This window comes from Colossoma macropomum, unplaced genomic scaffold, assembly GCF_904425465.1.
Source record: "Colossoma macropomum unplaced genomic scaffold, Colossoma_macropomum, whole genome shotgun sequence".
Lineage (NCBI taxonomy): Eukaryota > Metazoa > Chordata > Actinopteri > Characiformes > Serrasalmidae > Colossoma > Colossoma macropomum.
In genome coordinates, this window is record NW_023494790.1 from 9,228,262 (window position 1) to 9,251,606 (window position 23,345).

General features: G+C 38.3%; 1 protein-coding gene across 1 annotated transcript; it reads right to left on the minus strand.

The window, feature by feature from the left end:
- Positions 1–3,814: 3,814 nt before the first annotated feature.
- On the minus strand, positions 3,815–23,315 carry glrx3 (glutaredoxin 3). The gene is made up of 11 exons (XM_036572053.1): positions 23,207–23,315; positions 20,310–20,418; positions 18,594–18,668; positions 15,333–15,534; positions 11,151–11,323; positions 8,857–8,918; positions 8,723–8,780; positions 7,253–7,305; positions 7,035–7,074; positions 6,509–6,601; positions 3,815–4,088 (listed from the first exon to the last, which is right to left on the minus strand). The coding sequence occupies exons 1-11, from the start codon at positions 23,269–23,271 to the stop codon at positions 4,038–4,040; spliced, it is 981 nt and encodes a 326-aa protein (XP_036427946.1). The 5' UTR covers positions 23,272–23,315; the 3' UTR covers positions 3,815–4,037.
- Positions 23,316–23,345: the final 30 nt, after the last annotated feature.

Here is a 23,345-nt window from a genome sequence, read left to right on the forward strand (position 1 = left end):
ATGATCAAATTGTAAGTCGCTCTGGATAAGAGCGTCTGCCAAATGCCATGAATGTAAATGTAATGCCTTTAACAGCTACCTCACAGAAAGCTATTACATTAAATGGTTGGGGAAATGTTGCCCAATGCTTGAGACAAGGATTTGACCAAAATGTATTGTTAAAATACACGCAATGTGTTGTAGAAAGAAAAATGCATCACTAGTTCAGCATTATCAACTTTACATATAAAACTCAGAAGACACATACAGGTTCACTGGTCATTTTGGATAGTAAATAAAATGTCAATATTTGCACTGTAGACATAGCAATCCTTCAACCCTCTCACTACTATGGTAAAGAGAACCTAAATTTCTCTACAAAACACTGTTTTTCATCAAAGCACTCTGGATAACTTTGTTTACATCTTAATTGAATACTGCAGAAAGCTTAAAAATAACTGAAAAAGCTTAAAGCTTCTCCTGTGAAGAGTGGCCACTCTTCTGGCCACCCCAGTTAAACGAAGTAAGACAGACAGTTAGCATCAATAAAAAGGTCACCATAAAGGAGTTCTACCACTTTATGTGAACAGTTTTATGATGAAAATCTGCCATCAGGGCCATTACCAACCAGTTGTGCTCTGACGCTGCACTCAATAATCAGCGTATCAGACAAGCAACTGAACACGGCTCAAAACATTAACATTATTCTTGTTCATTTTGCATGAGAAAGCAGCTGACACTGGCCTTCTACATTAGCAAAGCATTTAAAAGCACTTAAATAAATCTCTACATCAGAGTTAGGGTTAATATCAGCACAGAGAAGAAACAGTACAGGGAACTTAGAAAGCATGAGAAAATCACTGTATTTTCCAGAGAGTAACTGTATGTAAAAACATGATTAACCAGTTAATAACAATATTATTTTGCTAGTCTTTCTAGACCACACTTATAACTAGCCCAGTTCTGCTCTGTGGGCTATATTATACGATGGTAAGATGAGGTAACTATCAGAAATGAGTAACTAACAACATTGACCATCGTATAGTAACATCTATCGTTTATCATGTAAGCTAAACACTTTTTACAGTTGGGTGCTTGTTATAGGGACACTGTGAGTGCACTGTGAAGGATAAAGTAGGTTATGTTGTTACCCAGCCAAATGTTATTCTCTCATATTACTGCACACTTCCTTCCCCAAGCTTCTTTGCCACCCCAATGAAATTGGTGGGACTAACCTGGCCACCCCAATGAAAACGTTCTGGTTATGCCCCTGCAAGGCACGTTCACAAAGCATACTATCAAAGTAAACAAGGGAAACGTTTGGACTTTACTTACTGATGAAAAGGAGATTGAAGTCATAAACCCCTCCACGCAATGACTGACTACAGAAACGGCCTAAAATAGTCTAAAATGGGGGACTTAATTCATGCCACTATTGCAAAACGGCACAATACTTAATGTCACTAATATGAAAAATTAAGAAGTGATGCCTTTTCCTCTTTATTCCTAAGTAAACAACAATAAATTACTTTTTACCTCCAAATCTTTGGAGGACAAAATAGGACACAATTTACCAAATGTATAATAAATGGTAAACTAAACATGTAAATATCTAAAATATTCTTGCTTATTTGAATAAACATTACATATGCAATTTTTCTAAAGTATTATATTCCCTTTAGATTGAAATTATAAATCAATTTGACATAGGTAGCCTCCAAATTCAAATACAATAGCCATTAAAATGAGAATGGTCTCCTTTTGAGAAAACACTAAAGCATGTGGAACACATTAAAATGAATTTGAATATTGATGAGAAAAGAGAGTAAGATCTGCATGCAGTGCTTTGGGCAATACTCTAAAGCACGCTTGTAGCAACCCAGCTGTATGTGTGTGTATGTATGCATAAGAGGACGGTCCTAGTGGAGCTTTTCTGTGTATGATAAAACATAAGTAACTGTACTTCTGTGCATACAAGAAATAATGACTGAATATCTGAGCGTGTGGTGTACTGCAGCGTTCAAACAGTCTCCTCTTCAGCACAGCCAGGGCATCAGTGGGAGTGCAGTAATTACCCATAAAGCCACAGGTGTGCGTGTGTGTAGAAGAGCAGGGGGCTAATGGCTGCTCTGTGCTCCCGGCTCAGAGCCAGCCGAGGTGAGAGCAGACCTCGCAACCGCCTGTTGATAAATATTTATGATTTGTTTATTCATAATAACGGGGTCGCATCTTTCTCCAGCACATGCTGAAGCCGACTGCAATTTGAGCAGGTGAGGATGGTGCAGCGGTCACATCTGATCACAGTAGCTTGCGGTGTGTGCGCATCAGATGAATACTGAGGGGCATCTGACATTTTTGTGATTCCACACACATACACTCAGACCCTTTATGTAGTGTTAAGGTCACTCTATTCTGAGGGAAAACTGCAAGCCTTTTTTCAGAACACCAAGTTACAGAAGTATAAACCTCAATTCCAAAATAACGGTGGGGCAGCATGAGAAACACACAGTGAAAACAGCAGTGATTTGTAAATCCACATTACAAAGCTAAGGTGTTTAATGTTATTCCAAACCAAATTTGCTGTTTCTTTGCAAATATATGCTCATTCTAACGTTTATGCCTGCAGCACATTCCAAAAAGGTTGGGATAGGAGCATTTTAGGACAAGAAACTTGAAATATTCAAAAAACATCTTAAACACAATCATGAGGATATAGAAGAATCCAGGAAAGGCTAGTCCTTTATGAGCAAGGATGGGTCAAGCCACGCTACCCAGCCAAAATGCATCAGTGAAAAAACTTTAAGAACAACGTTCCTCAGAAAGCAATTGCAGTATTTTAGATATTTTATACGGTGGCTGACAAGACCCTATTCATAGTACGATTAAAAATACTTTGCAAAGTCATAAACACGCTGCAAACACAGAAAACACTTCCATCTGAATGACTACACCTGAACTATATTTCACAAACGCACTGTAAGCACGGAAAACACAGGCAACGTCACAAACGCTGCAAAACCAGAAGTCAGCCACAACACAACGGAAAAGTTTCTCGAAGACTCAAAGGGGATGGAATAGCTATGGTGGAAAATCACTAACAGAAGTAAGTAAGACCACAGATACTCACATCCAAAGTTCATGGTTAATCTCAGCTGGTTAGTTTTGCTATCTGACATGTAGTAGCTGTGCTGTGGTTGTTCTCTGGTATTACTAGTTTAACAGCTAATTCACATTACAATACAGTGATGTCAGTAACCTGCTCAAATAAAACAGCTTACTTCTGCTTATGCTTTTATACTTATGCTGCATAGAATTTAAAAGTCTGAATGGCGCCGTCCTCTCCGAGTGTCCTCCAGAAACACCTCCGTTGTGTTGTGACTGGCTTATCAGCGTTTCTGTATTTGCATGTGTTTTCTGTATTTGCAGGGTGTTTGTGAAATGTAGCGTCAGTGTCGTCATTTTAAGGAAAGCGTTTTCTGAGTTTACAGAATGTCTACAAATTTGCAGCACATTTGTAAAACAAAGTACCCATGTTGTCATTTTGATTAAAGTGTTTTCTGCATTTGCTGCTCGTTTTTATTTGCAGTTTGTTGGGTCTTCTCGGCAACCATAATTTTACCCTCCACAGTGCGCGCTATCATCAAAAGATTCAGGAAATCCAGAGAAGTCAGACAGGACTACCTTAAAAACCAGCATGTTTTTTTGTGATGAATATCACCATATGGGTTTGGGAATACTTTGAGAAACTGTTTATTCGTATTTCACATACTGTCCCTACATTTTTGGAATTGTATAAGTAGGTTTGTATAAGACGGACCAAGAAAGCCAACAAATGTTCACTTCTAACAGAGGCAATGGCTTTATTAGATTTGCAGCAATCATTTCTCAATTCACTGGTGGATCCTGCACAACAACACTGCATCTCCACATTAGTTCATCTTATCTCCAAAAAGAAATAAACTGGCTGGAATACAACGGGTTGTCCCCCTGTGACCTCTAGGATGCCTCTGATTACAGCAGCAGAGACTTTTGGCGTAACTTTGTTCCCATCTCTTCTCTTAGTTCTCTCCTCTGAGCACTGACTCCAGCTCACCGTTCTCTTTCAGCTCCTGTTGAAGCACAACACAGCTCCGTTATGTGGGAATAAAGAAGGCCTTTTGTTTCTGCATGCAGATTCCATCACTGTGGTTGCTCTAAATACAGCATACCATCACCCAAGTTAGAAACTGCAGCCCATTTGTTGATGCATAATTTGTGTTAGCTATTCTCTAACCCTTCATCAGAGGTCATTTTCTAACCATTGAGCTGCTCTTGGCAGAATATTTTTAGTGGTGGACCACTCTCAACCCCGCAGTGACACTCGCACCAGTGCGCCACACATCAGCATACCACTACCATGTCAGTCTCACTGTGATGTTGAGAATGGTCCACCAAATATCACAAATAATATCTGGTCAAAAGTGGTCCTGTGATGAAAAACTGACCAATGATGATTGCGTATGACAACAAGATGGTGTAGTCTTCAATTGTTATACCTATACATTGACAAAGTGGCCAGAGAGTGGAAACGCAAGGCAGGGGTTCCTGATAATTTGTAAACCTGGTATTTATAATCTTAATGAGTGTATTTGTAATTGTGTGAATGTTGAAGCTAGCTGCATTGTGAGACTCCACTGATTTCTATTTGTCTCTAAACCAAGCGTGCATGCCTTGGAATATGTACGTTTCCGATGAGTTACCCTTTTACATAAAGCTGTGAATACATCTTTAGGCCCTGCCTTAACTGAGAGAACACACGAAACAGTAAACCGAGTAATGCAATAAATGAAGTCACATCTCATTGACATAAACAAAGCAGTGGAATTTTGGAAGTAGCCTACATTGAAGTACATTCAGTCATGAACTTGGTTACTTATACACAATTATTTCCATTAGGATCAAATGATAGACCGTTTCTTCAGCATTAACTTTAAGTATTGATCTATATGTAAACTATTGAACTATTGTCATGCAAGTGAGACCATTAGCACAAACCATCATCATCAGAACACAGACTAAAATCTCTAGGCTGAGAAACGTACCAGCGTACGCTGTAAGATGGTGTACATCTTCAATTGTTAGAACCTATTGTATCTGTTGACCAAAGTGGCCAGAGAGTGGAAACGCAAGGCAGGGGTTCCTGATAAAGTGGTATTTGTAATCTTGAGGGTATTTGCAATGGTGTGAATGTTAAAGCTAGCTGCATTGTGAAACTCCACTGGTTTCCTTTTGTCTCAAAACCAAGCACGCATGCCTCACTTACTGAGAGACACATCCTAACAAGCACAAAGATGGTTCTTTATTGCTGAGTGTTTTGGTGAGCCTTAAAGTGCTTGCATATGTGTGATTTTTATGCCCTCTTATGGACAAGTACTGATACTGCAGGAAGTGTTTGTATGTAGAGAAGTGGTTCACAGAATACAAGAAAAAGAGTTCTATTAAAACATGAATAATGCCTCTATCAAACAAAATGTAACGAATAATTAATTCTCAATCTGCTGATGTCATTTTAAAACTACCAAGAAAATCAGGTAGTTTTATTATTAAAAAAAAAAAATAAATACCAATTGCATTTCACTTGCAGAAAATCTGCCCAATCTTACTTTTATTTTCTGTTGTAAGCAAGATCTTTGGTTTCTTTGGTGAATACATGGTCAAAGCACATCATAGTAAGTATATTTACTGAGGATAAAGTATTTACATACCACCAAATGTCAATAAATATGTTCTTCTTTGAGAGGTTTTGAGATAAATGCCTATAAAATGTGTGTCATGTATAAATGACCATGGTCCATTAGGGATTATATATTCCTGGTGTGTCAAATGGGGTTCCATCCGGAGGACAGCACTGCAGTCTTACTCCTTATTAAACACAACTGATTCAACTTGAGCTAATTAGCATCATCTTCATGAGTTGAACTCAGAGTGTTAGAAAAGGGTAAAGGCTATTTTCTGTAGAGCTGTGTTTCACCCCAGTTTCACCCCTGTGGTATAATGTAAAGGATCTAGATAGGAAACCACAGCCCTCCAACGTTTCAACTCTTCCCTGCAGCACCACACTTGATTTAGCTCATGAAGAGCTTGATAATACAGTGATTAGGCATTTTTAATATATTTGGTTGATTTTAATAATCTATATTGAATATGAAAAGTGTGCCCATTTCAACTGAAGGTCAAAAGTCATATTCAACAAAAAATATTGTTATATCAATTAACTCCAACCATAAAACAAAACAGCTATTTTTTTTATATGAACTCATTTTGTAGTTCACAAAGGGCTAATCATCTCTTCATGCTCATGAGAAACAGCAATACTGAGGCTCACTAGCCTTTGAATGTGCTGAACAAGTATTTGTCACCTGCATAACTTTTAAATCATTTCTGCCTGAATCTGATAGCTCCATATACGATACAGCTTAGCTGATTAATGATCATTAAAGATATGTTTGTTTAAGTGTAGGTTAGTGTCATTGGCTAATGTGGCTGTCACCTTGATGATATCCAGGCCTCCGATGAGTTCCCCTTTTACATAAAGCTGTGGATATGTTGGCCAGTTGGAATACGCCTTTAGGCCCTGCCTAACCTGAGGGAACAGACATAACAGTAATTTGAGTAATGCAGAGTAAAGCAATGAATGAAGTCACATCTCATTAAAACCAACACGTGATCAGTGGAATTCTGGAAGTAGCCTACATTAAGCGCATTCAGCCATGAACATAGTTACTTATAAACACAATTATTTCCATTAGAATCATATGATAGACCATTTCTTCAGCGTTAACTTCAGTATCTTATACTATATGTGTCTGACCAGTTGTCATGCAAGTGAGACCATTAGCACAAACCATCATCAGAACACAGACTAAAATCTCTAGGTTGAGAAACGTACCAGTGTAATCACAGTATTTTAAGCTCAACATGGGAATTGCCCTATTTTACATATATACTGCTATTCTAACAGAAAACTCTACAGTAAATGTGGAGACATTCAGAGAGACTTCACAACTGTGTTTTACCTCTTCATCCTGAAGAATATCAAAGGTGTCATATTCAACTCTGCAAAAAAGAAAAAAAATAATAGCTCTGAATAATTTATACATAAATCAAACAAGCTGACTAATAACACACAATCTCTTGGATTTTCACAACCCACATGCTAATGAAAAGTGATTTACATAATTCACCTTATGTAGACATATATGAAGTAAATGAAATAAGATGTCAAAGGTTTTACCCCACGCTGTTCATTATTTCAAGAATCTGACGGCTGAATCCGCATTTGGCGACCTAAATCCATAAACACACATTAGGGAAGGTAGAACAAGCACATGTTTGCAGAGTGCAGAGGAGTGGAATGAGTGCAATCAGAGGAAGCAGGGATTTAGTCTTCAAAACTCTCCCTGAAGAGCCACTCCACTCTCTGAGTCTGTTGGAAGCTCAAAGGAAACTCGGCACTGCGGATTTTCACAGCCAGCCATCGCTAGCTCTTCAGACCACAGGCTGGTACCAAACCCGGCTTTCATTTAGCAACGTACAACCACTCCTGTCTGTAAAGTCTACACTTCAGAACTGTCTCCACCGCGAGAGAAGTAAGATCCTTATCAACAAGAAAAAGAAGGAAGGGGGGGGTGGGGGGGGGCAAGCACAAGCATGATGAGGATAGAGAGAGGGAGGGAGAGAGGGAGGGATCTCAGGAGAACAGGTTTAAAACTACTCCAAAGAACTGCTTTCATGTGTGAGCTGCAGAAATCAATAGTGATATGAAGAGAGAGGTGAGGGGTCTTTCTCCCCCATTAAAGATGGAGAACTCCAGCTCTCTCCACTCTTTCAGGCACACAACATTGATTTCCTGTATGGCCTGCTTTCTGAACAGCCTCTCTAAATGTATGTTAATGCATTTCGTTTCTGTTTTTAATTCATGTTTCTAAGACGAGTGCGCAAGAGAACTACACTCTTAAGAAATAAAGGGTTCTTTGCATCATGCCATAAAGAAACCTTTCAATGGATGGTTCTTTAGAGAAAAGGAGATAAGAAAGGACATGTGAAGAACCTTATTGAAGTTTAAAGAACACATAATGTGAAGGTTCTATGAAAATACCCTTTAATAGATAAACAACATTAATATTAAGTAAAGCTATTAAATGGTTTTTAGCTGTTATAAATCTCTTTTTCAAACATGGTTCTTTAGGGAACCAAAAGTGGTTCTTCTATGGCATTGCTCAAAGAACCCTTTGTGGCATCTTCTTAACAGAGTAATTTAAACACACACACACACTTCATTTTTCTCTTCTTCACTGTTCATCTTATGACGTTTTTAACTATACAGTAAATAAGCATATTTACAAATTGACATCTTCTACTCAGTTTTGAAGTAAATGTGTCCCAAAGTCTGGAACATCAAGAGTTGTCACTACCGAAACACGTTTTCTGCAATTAAGTAAACTTTGTGTTTTAGTGAAAAATATGATTGTGTGTGTACAACTGTTCAAAGCTGTGTTTGCTAGTCATGCACTGGCTATCATTTTTGAGTTATGCAAAAGAGATTTTAGTCAAAAGTCCAAGACAGAAACAGGTTTTCAGCTCATATACACACACAGAGAGAGAGAGAGAGAGAGAGAGAGAGAGAGAGAGAGAGAGAACAAGAGACAGTGAGTATGTGAGAGAGATTTTAAGATTTGAAATAAGCACACTAAAAGCCACTCACCTCTTTATTTCCTTTCATAAAGAGCATGACAGGACATTTGTTTATGAGAGATTTCAACCTGTTGAAAGAGAACATTGTTTTTTTTTCTTTAATTTAATTGTGCAAGTCTGCATATGTGTGTGTGTGTGTGTTACCTGTGTTCCAGTGTGACAGTCTTGGGGAAGGTATTCTCAATCTCGCCAGATGCAACCAGCTCCTACAGTAGGTACAGAAGCAGATACAGAAGAGATATCTCTGAAACTGCAGCTCACACACTGCACAATCGCACACACTTTCATCCCTCTGTTGCTGAACGCACACACGCACACTCTACCCCAGCTAACCGGCACCCTGCAGAGTTCTTTTACCATGCTGTGCAGGTGAACTGACTCTTTTAATGAAGGAGGGGTACTTCTCCACGAGCAGGAGAGAGAATGAATAAACGAAGGAGTCTGTTGTTGGCTAATCTATATCACCTCTCACAGCAGGGGCGCTGTGCTTGCTTTAAGCAGAATGAGCTCGAAGGGACTGTAGACGCACCACACTGAAGCTAAAAACAACAAGCAGAGAACAAGAACACACACACACACAGAGTCTCAGACCATCCATAAGAACAGACCATCCTCAATACTTAAGTCTGCTCACAGAGAAAGACCTTTAATCTGAACTTTCTTCAACAAAACTGAGCCAAAGACCAGTGTAACCGTTGGAAAAGTTGAGAATGCTGGTATAAGAACTCTAACTCTAACAAAACCTTTAATCCAAGACACATTATTAGAATGTACACGTTGGCTGATAAAGTTCATTATTTTCTAAAAGGATTAAGACTCTTTAAATTAGTTTGGGGAGGTTAAGTAAATGCCTTTAAATAGGGCTGCCCTGAACAATTCAAATACTCGAGTATTATTTGTTATGTTGGTATTAATCTCAATTAGTTTTGCTGCCAAGCATCTGAGAGACCGAGACTGAGACAGCAGGCTAGCTAATCTGTTTGGTTGATTAAAGATATGAGCAGCTTTAGCTGTAGCATCTATATGAATTGTGTAGAAAATGTTGCTCCAACCACCAAGAAATATCTGACGCACAGCTGATCAGTCTGTCTACAGTCTTGATCATCAGAAGGAATGGGAATGTATAACTGGGTGTCATCAGCATAGCTATGAAAATGTATATTATGTTTCCTAATGACATCGCCTAGAGGTAGCATGTACAAAGAGAAAAGCAAAGGCCCTAAAACTGAACCTTGAGGGACTCCACAAGAAATGCCAAATCTTTTTGATGAATGATTTTCCATTGAAACCATGAACTGCCTATTACCTAAATATGCGCCCAAGAGGCTGACTCAGCATTGAAGATGTTGGATGAAAATCTTGGGATCAAAGGTATCAAAAGCTGCACTAAGATCTAATAAAACCAGAATAGAAGGATTTTGTGCATCAGCGCTGACTCTGAGGTTGTTCACAGCGCAAACCAATGCTGTCTCAGTAGTATGGTTAGAACGAAAACCTGACAAACTTCTCATATAACTTGCTTGATATTAGACAACATAGAAAAACATATAAAACAACTTTTTCTAAGACTTTACTTAAAAAAAGTAGGTTTGAAATTCATCTAAAAAAAATTTTAGTATGGAAGGATCCATGCTACTCTTCTTTAGCAGAGGCTTCATCAAAGCAGTTTTAAAAGCATCTGGAAAGTTATTTCACTCACAATGGAAGTGAACTAGGACCACTAAGTTAGCAATGGAATATGACCTTGGCTATCCATTCAGTAAACCAGCTAAACTGACTATGGAAACACAATGCTAAATAAAGATTTTAAAAGACTGAGCTTCTCTTAGGCCGCTAGCTAATTAGGCAGAAATCCAGAAAGACTTTGTTAAGTCACAATATGTCAACTTCTTATCTGACATAACATTATAGCACATTTATCTCATGGCATCTTTGGAAAGTCCACCACAGAAAAGAATGCAATAATGTGTAACTATATATTACAAATCAAAAATGGGAATATTTTAAATAAAACCAAATGAATATAAATAATACTTTTAATTGAGAATGATTGAGTACTCGTTCAGAAACATCCGTGAGCATATGAAGCCTGATAAATGCTGAGCGAGGTCTCCTATAAATTCATACCTTCTAAGATGTTTTAACACATGAAAATATATTTTATATTTATATTAAATATCTCATCGCTGCATACAAAAACATCAGAACTTTTCATTTTTGGTGTTAGTGACCATAATCTTTTGAGAAATTATTTTTGACAGTGTTTCTTAGCATTTTTTAATGATTTAAAATGATTTTTAATTACTTTTTTAATGATTTAAATTAACTGCTTAAATAAACTCACATTATTTTCATCATCATATAAACTAGATTTAAGGTAGAACACTACACTGGGCTAGTGCAGTAAACAGCCACAGAAACAGGGTGACTCCTCTCACCTTGACAATGTCCAGCCCTCCAACCAGCTCTCCACTAACATACACCTGAGGGTAGGTGGGCCAGTTGGAGTAGGTCTTCAGCCCCTGCCGAACCTCCTCGTCAGATAGGATATCAAAGCTGCTGTACTGGATGTTGTGGTCCTTCAGAATCTGCACTATCTGCCTGCTGAAGCCTGCAACCCCAAAAGACAACAGCTATCAAAAGACCTGCACACAAACAGGTTTTATCTGAACTGATTCTTTATTCAAAATCATTTCAGTTACAGAAACACTGAATTGGACTGAAGCTTTCCCTACTGTCTGTTTGACTATCACTGTGATTCAAAAGATTCACCTAGTAGAGATCTGCAACCTACCTTTTATGAACCTAACCAGTTCTGCAATGATGAACGGCTTCCTTTAATTACACTGCAGGTGTGTTGCTATAAATAGTACATTTATATGCATTGGTGTATGACCAATCTCAGAATGTTAGAAAATCTAGGCGAACAGCATCTAAAAGTGGTATTCATTCATGCATTCATTCAAGTTCTACCAAAAGGACACAACGGTTAATTGGACAGAGTTAGTGAAAAGGAGGCCAAATAACCAAGTCACACTGAGCTGGCAGAATTCAAATGGACAAAAAGTCTTTATTAAACCTGACAATCCTGCGTGCACCACTCAGTCAGTTTTCCCATTCTAACAGAATTCACTGTTTATGCCCTTTTCCATTTTATTTTTAACTGGACAAGCGCTTAGAGCATGCTCTGGCAGGCATCTTTGCTCAAAGAGGTGAGAAGAGGGACTGGTAGTGATAGCCTCTTGGTAAGCTGATCCACAAAAGAAATTCTCACAGCTTATGAGCTAACAAATTAAAGTGTTAAAGGTGGGTATGTTGAGTTAGATCTCTAGGACACAGCTAAGCTAATTAAGCTGCAAGCTAAGCAGATAGATACAAATATGCTTAATCTTAACTGTCTGATGGCTAAAGCATACTGTACTGAGTAAAGATAAATAATAATAATTAATAATTAATAATAATAAATGCCCTTGATTTTAGGCACTGATTAGTAAGACTGCATTTGAGTATTCAACCCACACTTGGCCAAAAATATGTGGACACTTAATAAGCAGGATTGGCTATTTCAGCCACACTCACTACTGACGTTTGGATGTCCACATACTTTTGACTATGTAGTGTACCTTCAAAAAGTACATATACTTAACATCTAATACTTTAATAGTCACAATCATATTTTCTTTCAATCTTCAAATGTCAATGAAGGTTTGTTGGACAGGGGTTAAGGAGATACAGAAGAAGAGAAGCAGGGATGAGAGGAAAAAAAGCAACAAGAGAGGGAGGCAGACTGGATACAAGCAGAAAGAAAGAAAGAGAGCAAGTGAGAAAGTGAGAGAAGGCAAAAGAGAGAGATGTGTATAAGGTGATGTGCTGGGTTTGTGTAACCCCCTGCAGTAAAATACCCATTCTGATTTTTCCCCACTCACGTGGGAATTCATTATAAAACAGCTGGAGGCGGCTCACTAATGCTCATGCAGTTGGCACTATATTAACTTGTTTCTATTAGAGCAGGCAAACACGCGGTCCAGCTGCCTTCTCTGGCTCCAGGCTACCTCCACCAGACACGCTGGATTGATTGCTGAGGTCTTTCCCCCACTTTTATTCCTCCCTGTAGGGACAGACAAGCGCTCGCTAGGCCCGACTCTGCTCCAGGAGCCAGGCAACATTAAAGTCTCACTTTCTCCCTGCGAGGAGAGCTATCTTAGTATGCAAACAGAGGGAGAGAGTATTTATATATATGAGCTTGACATGGGAGCAGGTAACCTTTTAATTCGAGATGGGGAGGCACATTTCAAGCGTGTTTGCTGAGAGCTTTGTCAGTTAGCTCTGTGCATACAGGGAAGGAGAGTGTGTGTGTGTTAAATCTGCCTCTAAAGCTTAAACACCACACTTTAGTCTCAACAGGAGTGACTTGCGGTCGCTGTGAAATCTCACTGATTTGGACAGAAGCCAAGCGAGTGGGAACTTCAATCACTTACAACATTAAAAATTCCTCCGACTCCGACCCACCTACTGACACCTGGTCCAGCTTTAAATAACACGGCTGCACTTAGCAACAGGTTCTGGCTTGGATGTCACAAATGAATAAATGCAGCAGATCCTTTTCATATAAAACAGGGCTAGAGGAACTGGCAGCACATGAAAGAGCGAGCCTGCCTACAAGACTACGGCTGCGGGACCCGCGAGCTGAAGGCTTCTGTGATCGGCTCGGAGAAAGAGAACGTGTACGGCAGACCTGTACTTTCTTCACTTGACTCTTTCCGTGGTCCACATGGTAATTCTTTAGTCTGCCTCAGTCCATTATGAAATATGTATTTTGAACTTTGGTAGATGTGGAGAGCAAAAAATAATAAATCTTAATGTAAACATGTTTTGAAAATCTGAACTGAATGTAAATGAATAATGAATACATTTGTCCTATACAAACATATGCAAAGTTTCTTTTATATAGTTTTTTTATAAAGTTTCTTGTATATAACGCAGCTGAAATACTTCCTCTCTGTACTTTACATACATCACAATCACTTCTCTAAGTTCTTCCTAATTGTGTTTAAGATCTTCTCTGGACTAAAGGGCAAACAAGAAAATTCAAAGCTGTTAAGCGTACAAACTGTGAGACATGCAAAAACAAGTCCAGTCCACACTGTGGATATTCGTAATCCTAAAAGTTGAGAGATTTTATTTTTGTTTTGCTATACTGTTCAAACGTAATTACGCAAAGACTTCCAACTTTTTACATCTGTTTATGTCAAAAAAAGGCCAAAAATGTGGCAAAAATATTTCTGTATGCAAAATAAAACATCTTGTACTTAAAACAATCATGGTCTCAACTGAAAGTTTAGAATCCGCAGAGAGAAATAATTAATACTGAATTACAGTCTGCTTTCGTTTCTGCTGGCGATGGACATATATGCAGAATTCATAAGAGGACCTGTTAACTTCCTCTGTGCAATACTGTGCTGCCATAAGTGGCTGCAGTTGAAAAGTGCTTTATGAGGCACATGGTGCTTTCATACCTACATCCACAACTGTTCTAATCTGACTAAAAATAAATAAATTAGGTTTGATTTTCTCTGATACATGCACTTTACATCTGAAAACACCACCGCAAGTTGATCTGCATTACAAAATGTTAATGTTAAGTCAAGATGAAGCCATTTCGTTGCAACTACTGTCACCAAACACACATGTCTCACCATTATTAGCAAGCTAACAGAGCACACTTTCAATAATATTAGGATCCAATTTTGGCTTGAGTTCTGCAGACACAACTATCCCATTTTCAAGAAATGTAAATGCATGAATTCTATCAAGTGAGCCAAGTTAGGAAAGCTACCAAATGGTCCTGTGATCCTTACAGTGATATATTAATAATCCAGTAATCTGCAGATTATTTTTATGCTTGTTTTCAAAACCAAACAATAAAAATAGGCTTAACTGAACAACTGCACACTATACAGGACATTTCAAGGACTTCAGAATACTTTATTGAAAAAGAAATAAAGGAAGGCTTTAAAAATAAGAACATAAAATAACATTTTATTTCTTCATCAAATAATTTAATGAAGTAATTGTGACAGTTCTGTATCACACACGAGGTTTCTGAAGACTAACTACAGCATTCAAGTAACTGTGGTGTGCATTTTTGGTTTACATCCGGTTTGAATTAAGTGTTCATGTACATCGATAAGAGAATGAGTCACTCACCCAAACAACCTAATACCACTCCTCAGAGAGGTCAGGGCACGATTACCTTATAACAGTGGTTCCCGACCCTCGTCCTGTACCCCTTACCCTGCACCTTTAAGTTTTTCCCTGTTACAAACACACCTAGTCCAAATAATCAGCTCGTTAACAAGCCATTCCCAAGCTAAAAAGACAAATGTGCACATACTCCAGGACCAGGGTTAGGAACCTGTGCTTTATTCTACAGCTCACCTTTTCAGTTACTCTAGCACACCTTCATTCTTTCTTAGCACTACACTCTCCGTCATATACGTTCAAACACAAAGTCACACACACACAGATACACACTCCCTCCTTTTACCTGGACCCTCTTGTGGCTTGTTTGTGAGTGTGTGTGTGTGTGTGTGTTTGTGTGTGTGTGTGTACGTGTTTACCGCAACGTGGCTCCTGCGGCGATCCCTTCATGAACAGCATGCAGGGCGCAGCGTTGATGAGTTTCTTCAGTCTCTCGTTAAGCTCCTCTTTAGGGACGTCCCCCACCCCGGCAGGCCCTCCCCCACTGGACGCCAGCCGCTGCACCTTATTGGTCAGCTCAGGGGCATGTGCGCCATCCAGCCTGTCAATCTTCTCGCCGCCCTAAGGCCCGTCCAAAAAATAAATAAATAAATAAACACCAACACACCATAAGCACAAGATTTGGGGGTGTAGGTTTGCAGGGGGGAGGAGGTGGGGGCACACTACACCATTAATTTTTCAGAGTGTTAGCCTGTTTGTTAGTTTAGATAGTTTGGTGGGGAAACAGAAGAAGGGAGGGGGAGAGAGAGGGAGGGAGGGAAGGAGAGGGAGGGAGAGAAAGAGAGAGAGAGAGAGAGAGAGAGAGAGAGAGAGAGAGAGGGGCCCTAGGCACCTCTAGCTCTTTGGCATGTTAAGCTGTGAGTGAAAGTCTAGCTGAGCAGTGTGATGTGGGGGGTTAACCTCTGATTATTTCTCAGCTGATTGATCCTGACATCATGTTGGTCTTTACCTCTAAAAGCTTAATCGTTAAACTCATTCACTGGGCTCTACGGGCTGTACTCTGAGCCTTTTCATAACAGCATCACAGAGATGCAATAAAAATCACTTTCATGCAAAAAACTTACTGTGTGTGGGCTGAGGTAAAATTCATGCTTTACTTGTTTTGGGATTAAACTAAAGACTAAGGCTACATTAATGAACAATGTCATTTTTTTCTATCATATCAAAACCTCACGAGTACATTTTCCCCCCAATTTCAAAACCCAGCTGCTCTTTATATTGTCAGCTTTTCATGACAAATGAACCAAATGAACAAAAATTCTGAATAATTACAGTGAATAAAATTCAATTTACAATAACTTTAAAGTTTTTTTTCTTTCTAATATAAAGTTACCAGTATCTACTATTTATGACCCATAAATATGAAAGCAAACTGAGTGCAAACATTACAACTAACCCCAAAGGCGAGCTTAACTGTAACAGACAGATGGGCTAGTAGTAACAGTCGCCAAAAAGTCTGGTAAATCTGTCTATGGAATAATTTCAAGTTTTTGATTGGGGGTAAACCATTCTGTAACTCATTTTGATCCTCTCAAGGTAAAATAAACAGGAGACATGTAGCGAGAGTGGTCTGTTGTCATTTCAGGATCTTCAGATGCTTTTCAACATCCTCCCTTCTTCATACTTTGTCTTCAAGCGTATGGAGTCATGCTGGGACAGTACTGCCAAGTCTCACTGGCAGACTGGATAAGGCCTTTGGTCAATCTACAGGGCAGAGTATTGCTTATATACAGTACTCTGGTATACTATCATATTAAGCCGTTGGCAGTTGAACAACACTGGGAGCAAAAGCTTTTCTCTACCGGTCCTGCTTTAAACTGAAATACTACACAGTCTAATTTAAGACAAACCGCTAAATATTTGGCTCATGAGTTTATCCACTATAAAATAATTCACAGACCATATAAAACACCTTACAGGAGATATCAAATGAAACCTATTTCTAGTTACTCCTACAATATTTGTAACTCTGCATCTGGTACATTTATGCAAGTGTTCTGGGAATGTTCTAAAGTAACAGACATATGGACCCCTACAGTAGATATATTATGTAAATTACTTGATCTCAGTACGCCTCTGTCACAGCATTTATGTCTCTTAAATGATGACTCAACCCTTCAGTTTTCTTTGACACAAGGATGCTAAAAGCAAGTTTTACAGCTACCAAAAATGGTCTTACAACTTTGTATACTACCCCACAGTTTCCAGCTATGAAATTCTGGATATCTAGCTATCAAAATCTAATTTGAAGGGAACATCTTACAACTAAGCTTAACAAAGCAAAGCATTCAACAATTAGTAACAGGGAGAATTCATATGACTCTATTCAAGAAATCTAGTTTCCCACTGGATTATGCACTCTTCATTGTCTGGTTGTTTGTTTTGTACTGCCTTTGTCCTATCTTTGATCTGTGTGTACACTTGAAATTATATGTCACCATCCTGCCTTACCCACACCCCCCCCCAAAAAAAATTATATATATATATATATATATATATATATATATATATATATATATATATATATATATATATATATAAAAAATGTAAAATATACACGTAAAAATAAATAAGATCAGTAAAAAGTGGCTGTGTAGAATGTGGTACATTTATTTATGACCACTAAGAAGAGCAGCAAAAATATCAGCAAGATTAAATATATTTTCTATGCAATCTATAGTACATTTCTGATGAACTGTGCATAAAAACCTAAAAAAATATACACAATATAAGAGGCTTAGTGAAAACTAACTGTGATCACGGTGTGAAGGCTGTAATTTAGCCTGCCTAGTTCTCACTGCATGTTATTCACATCTTACAGCCATCAAGAGAGTGGCTAAAATAAAGTGTGTATTCTGTGACTTATATAACAACTCAGTAACAGTTAGGATGAAAAAGAACTTTTATGGTTAAAGTCTTCATTGTGAATCCTGGGAAGTACTGTCTAATTGCTGTCAAAATTTGCAGATGGCATTCTCAAATTTTCGTAGCAACATGTCTAAAAGCACATTTGACTTTGAATCTATTTAACTACATAAAATATGCAAGTTACATTTTACCCTGTGTTGGTTTGTGTCCTGCTCTCCCCTACAAAGGTTTCATTATGACAGTGACAGTATGTGGGACATGACCTAAGATGGATGGAACTCACAATGAAAGACTTTAAAGAGAAACACAGTAGTTTATTTTGCTGCTGAAGATGTTCATCAGCACCTGTTTTAACAATCCTAAGCACATACTCACATTCAGCTGGCTATCAGATTCACAGACTATTGTTTAACTTAAATAAAATTTCACTGTCACTTCACTGGTTAATTCTTGGATTAAATCCTGCTTACAAAACAGGGCAAAGTGGAGCATGAAACTCATATAAGCTCATGCAAAACTATGCTTCGAAAAACCACAGCTTTGTTGCACTGACAGCGCTGTCTATAATTATGAAGCTACATTTAGTCAGCAATCTTCCAACTTTATGTGGGGGGTAAAAAGGCAGGACAACATTTTAAATCAGGTGGAATATTTTCCTGACATTTCGGATAGCAATGATTTATAATAGCTTATAGTTTGGGGGACCATTTGTGAATATAAGCTTGAAGTGCTCTATAGGAGTAAAATCATACCTTGAAAAAGAGGAACGTAGGAACTGAGCTGATCTCATATTTCTCAGACACCTCAGGGACTGCTTCAGCCTCCAGCTGTGAGAGAGAGTGAGAGAGAGAGAGAGAGAGAGAGAGAGACAAAGGCAAAGTGAACGGGAGAAAACCTTGACGCACTACTGACCTGGTAAATTTCCAGTCATATTTAGCCACCAGATATTGAAATCCATAAATCACTGACCCAGGTTATGTCATGATTGCAGTAGTTACCCTCCGCCCCAGGCTAATACTGCAGTTTGGGCTTCTGACAAGAGCAATGAGCTGGAGGATCATAGTTGACAAGCCTTGACTAGGGACTGGCTGGTCAAATTAGGACATAAATAGGGACAGCACTCCAAAACAGCCCTGTGTGGTCCCACTGCAAGCATTTATGTGTACTGCATTCCAATACAAATAGCATTTATTAAAAATAATCCCATGATGAAACACTGTAGCAATTAATGAGAGACAAACCACAAACAAACTAATGCATGCACAGCAGATGAGATTACACTAAAACTGCTCATTCAGGAATTCTCTAATGCAGAAAGCTTAGCTACATGTTCTAAATCCAGTGACTCAGTAAGACCAAAGTTATGAATGTGGCTTTTGGATGAAATAATCTATAACTTCCTAGAACAAAGGTAATATTGACCGATACTGACTTATTAGAGGTCTCTCTAGAGCCCTCTAGTGGTCTTTGGGACACATGGCAGTCAAGGTCACACAAAGCCTTGGGCAATTTAACAGTCCGCACAGTCCTTTGACAATAAGAAAGCCTGTGCAACCTAGAAGGTATGTGTGAGTTTAAAATTAAAGGAGTAAAATGGGTTCATTTAAAATCTTACATCTTAGTCTAATTTAAAAGGAAAAAAGCAATCATTCAATCACACCATCTTTATTAAGGTCATAAGGCTGTATAGAGGTTTACCTTCCAAGCTGCGTTTATTATGATATAAAACAGATAATTGAACAGTATTTATTAAAAAACAAAAAGTAATAAAGAAGCTAAGGAATCTCCAACAGTAACATATTCATGAAAAAAAGCATTTTAGCCTAATACTAAGTGGTGCACCTTCTTGCAAAATCACATAACAAATCTCATGAGACACAGAAAAACATAGAAGTACTTGTTTTCTCAGTCCATTCCTCAGGCAGACACAGTTTTCTTCATATTATAATGTCTGCATTTAGTTCTTCAACCAGTTTTAACTAATCAGGAACTGATGTACTTTTATTGTAGATTTCTACATTTCAGAGACTTTTATTGTATGTATAGATTTCTAAATATCTTTAAACAAACTGTTCAATGCTGGACGATGAATCAGAGTCTAAATCTGAAGTTAGTTTACTGCAGTGAATCAAATAAATAAAATAAATCAAAGCATGAGTAACCACTTGGCCCAGCTCCGCAGGAATATTACACCATATTAAATCATTGTGGAATCCATAATGGATGGAACTGTTGAGACGTTTACAGTTACTCAAACACATACTTAACAGTTATATGTTTTAAGAAAGGGCTTTCAAAATACACAGAGTGGGCATTATATATTAGGGAAGGTTGAAAGGCATACTGTGGTGCTCCTTAAATTTACTTCTTTTAAATGCCAACCTGAAACCATCATTAAGTATTCAATCAAACCTACAGGCATTTTGTACCTTCAAGATGGCACAAATGGAGAATACTAGTGAACCTACCTTGACAAACATGGTATGTTTGTGCTCCTTGGCTAACTCCTCCATCACATCGTTCATCTGAGAGCACTGTGGAGCCCATGGTGCATGGAAATGGACAACTGTGAGAGACCTAACAACAACAGAGAGAAAAGGGAAATGTTACTACAATAATGATCCTACATCTAAGCTACATCATGCAACAACACGTGCTGCTGTGAGAGCTTCACAAAGTAATGTTCTGAATAACTACCATATTTCACACTTTCACACTCACCATGCTTAATTACTAAGCCATGCATATAGTTTAGTGGTGAACAAAATACAATATGCCTACAACTAATACAGCAGCAGGTAAACTTGCTTCTTCTTTTTACACTGCATTCATGTCCAAGGACTCCACTGGTTACCATTTATAGTGGATTACATCATGGTAAACACTTAAAGCCTCACTCTAAATCAGTGGTTCTCAGTTCTGGTCCTGGAGTAGTCCTGTCTTGCACATTTAGCGTTTTCCCATAACACACTCAGGAAAGTCCTGTTAATTATGTGATAAGCTGAATCAGGTCTGTTGGTGCAGGATAAACATTCTTGGAAAGCTACGTTCAACTCATAAAGGGCTTAGTAATTAGCCAAACATTTACAGCTCTAAATGAAGATACTTAAGATTAAAATCATGGTTTCATGGTTCTCAATCCTATTCCTGGGATCTCATACACATGCTCCCACACATATAATATCAAGACCTTTGTCAGTTTGGTCAAGCATGTAAAAGCATGAAAAACTGTGTGCAGTGCTACACAGTTACACATTTTCTTTGCTCCACTCTTGATTGAAATCATTACTTCATCAGCTGAACGATACTGGGAATAAACCGCTGCATAGAGCAGACTGACCAAGTGTCATGTCATTTAACATTGCCTTCTGGTCTGCACAGTATTATGGCTACTAAAATTGAACTTATCTTAACGGTCTACCTGCTAATTAATTTCAGTTTATGATCAAATAGTGCTGGGGCCACAAAGGGCTGATGTGGCTGCAGGTTTTCATTTCAATTGAGCAGAAACATACTTGATTCCAATTGTTTAATCAGCTGGTCTTAGTCTTAAAACAAGTGATTCATAATATCCAGTGTGCTCCTACTTTGTAAGAAAGAAGACCTGCAGCCATTCCAGCCATATGGCTTACTTCATCAGGGGGCTGGCACACAAAAAAGCTCTACTTAGGAACTCATGTAGGGAATACTGTAAGTCTAACACTGTGCCCAAACAGTTTTCAGTGTGTTTCGAGACAATTTAACATAAAATCTCAAAAATTTAACTGAATCTTCCTTGAATTGAAAATCATTGAAAAAATGTTTATCATTATACATGTACTATTACATGATCAAAAATTTTCTGAGAAAATATGTTGAGCCACACAGCAAAACCCACCAAAGGGATCTACTAATATAAGAAGTTCTGTGCTGTAGAGTACAGCAGGTTAGGCATGTGGACGTAATACGATAAGAAAAAACAGGAAAAAAGAGACACTGTTTTGGGATGACCCTTTAAGACTACTAATTACTAACAGGCACAGTTTATATAATTAAGCACAAAGTTCATGTCCAGCAATTCAGCCAAGAGAAACAAGTCTAGACAAGTAGACAGAAAAGCAGGAAGAGCAGCCGTAAAACCAAAATGTAGCACAACAAGGGTGAGGGGAGAGGCATATCAGTCACCTAAACATAAAATGTGCTTTCAAATTGGAAATATACCTTCTGATATAAATGACATGGGAAATAAGTTACTCTCTAGTTAAGATAGCAAAGCCTACTCAAGATTAAAGTCTACCAACAGCAGTAATGTGGACTCTACCGAATTTACAAAAATTACACAAAATTAAATGGTTCAGAGTGCTTTCGTGTGAAATGCTCTGTTCTAAAGAAACTTGTTGAGCCAGAACTGTTCACAGTGGTGGTGACGGAAACCAGCCATCTGAATAGTTTAATGTCTCTGAAAGCTCCCTCACGGAAAGTTAATATAAGAAACAGTTAGATATATGGTGCCGGACACATTTTTATGATACTTTTTACTAGAAAGTATTTTAATCTATTTATTTTAATACATTAATGGCAGAGGGATACATGCAGGACACTGTACGGCAAAGTAGTTAGTCCCCAAAAAAAAACCTTAAGATTTATTTATTTTTTATTTTGACATAAGACACGTGTAGGTTCACTGGTGGTTTTGGCTAGTAAACAAAACGGCTATATTTGTGTTGTAAACATAGCGATCTCTGGTTCCCATCTCCACCACTGTTAAGAAAGGAGTCTGTGAGTTTCTCTTCAATGAACCACTTCACATCAAACCACTCTGAATGACCCTGTTGACATCTCAAGGCCTGAATTATTCAGAAATTTTGAAAAATGGTGGAATTCCCTTTTATTACACCCGACTGTCTGCTGCTCAGCCAACTTTAGCATCCTTAGCTTTAAAATATTTTTTGTTTTTATCCTTTTTTGTGGCATTGTTTCATTTGTGGCTGTTCCACCAGCTTGAAGTGAAGCAAGCCGAGCAAATCGAGCTGCATTCCCTTCTATGAAAAGTGTTAACTTACAAAAACACTTCATATCAACTTGTGTCATAGCACTGTCACTTACATGCACTCATATAACATCGTCACCACATTATTATTAACGTAAATAAAAGGTGAATGATAATGATTAATATTATTGTGGTTTCAGTTCATATAAACGCGAGCTAGCACAGCTAACTAACCAACATGCTCCTAATCTGCGACCAGCTAAGCTAACCGGTAGCCTCATTTAAGCTAACGACAGTTACATTATCTGTTGTCATTTTTGTTGCTTTGTCCGACGGTTTAGAGGCTGGTTGTCTGTTTTTACTGAGACTGAGTAAGAGGACGGTATTTTTACACACCTGCCGGCCTTTTTTAGTAGCTCCTCAAACTGCTGCGGCGTCGCTACGTCCGTCAAGTTCGCCATGACTGCAGGCAAATGTAGCCGCGTACCTATTCACTGGTTTTCGCCCGTGAAGGCATTACTAATCAATCTACGAA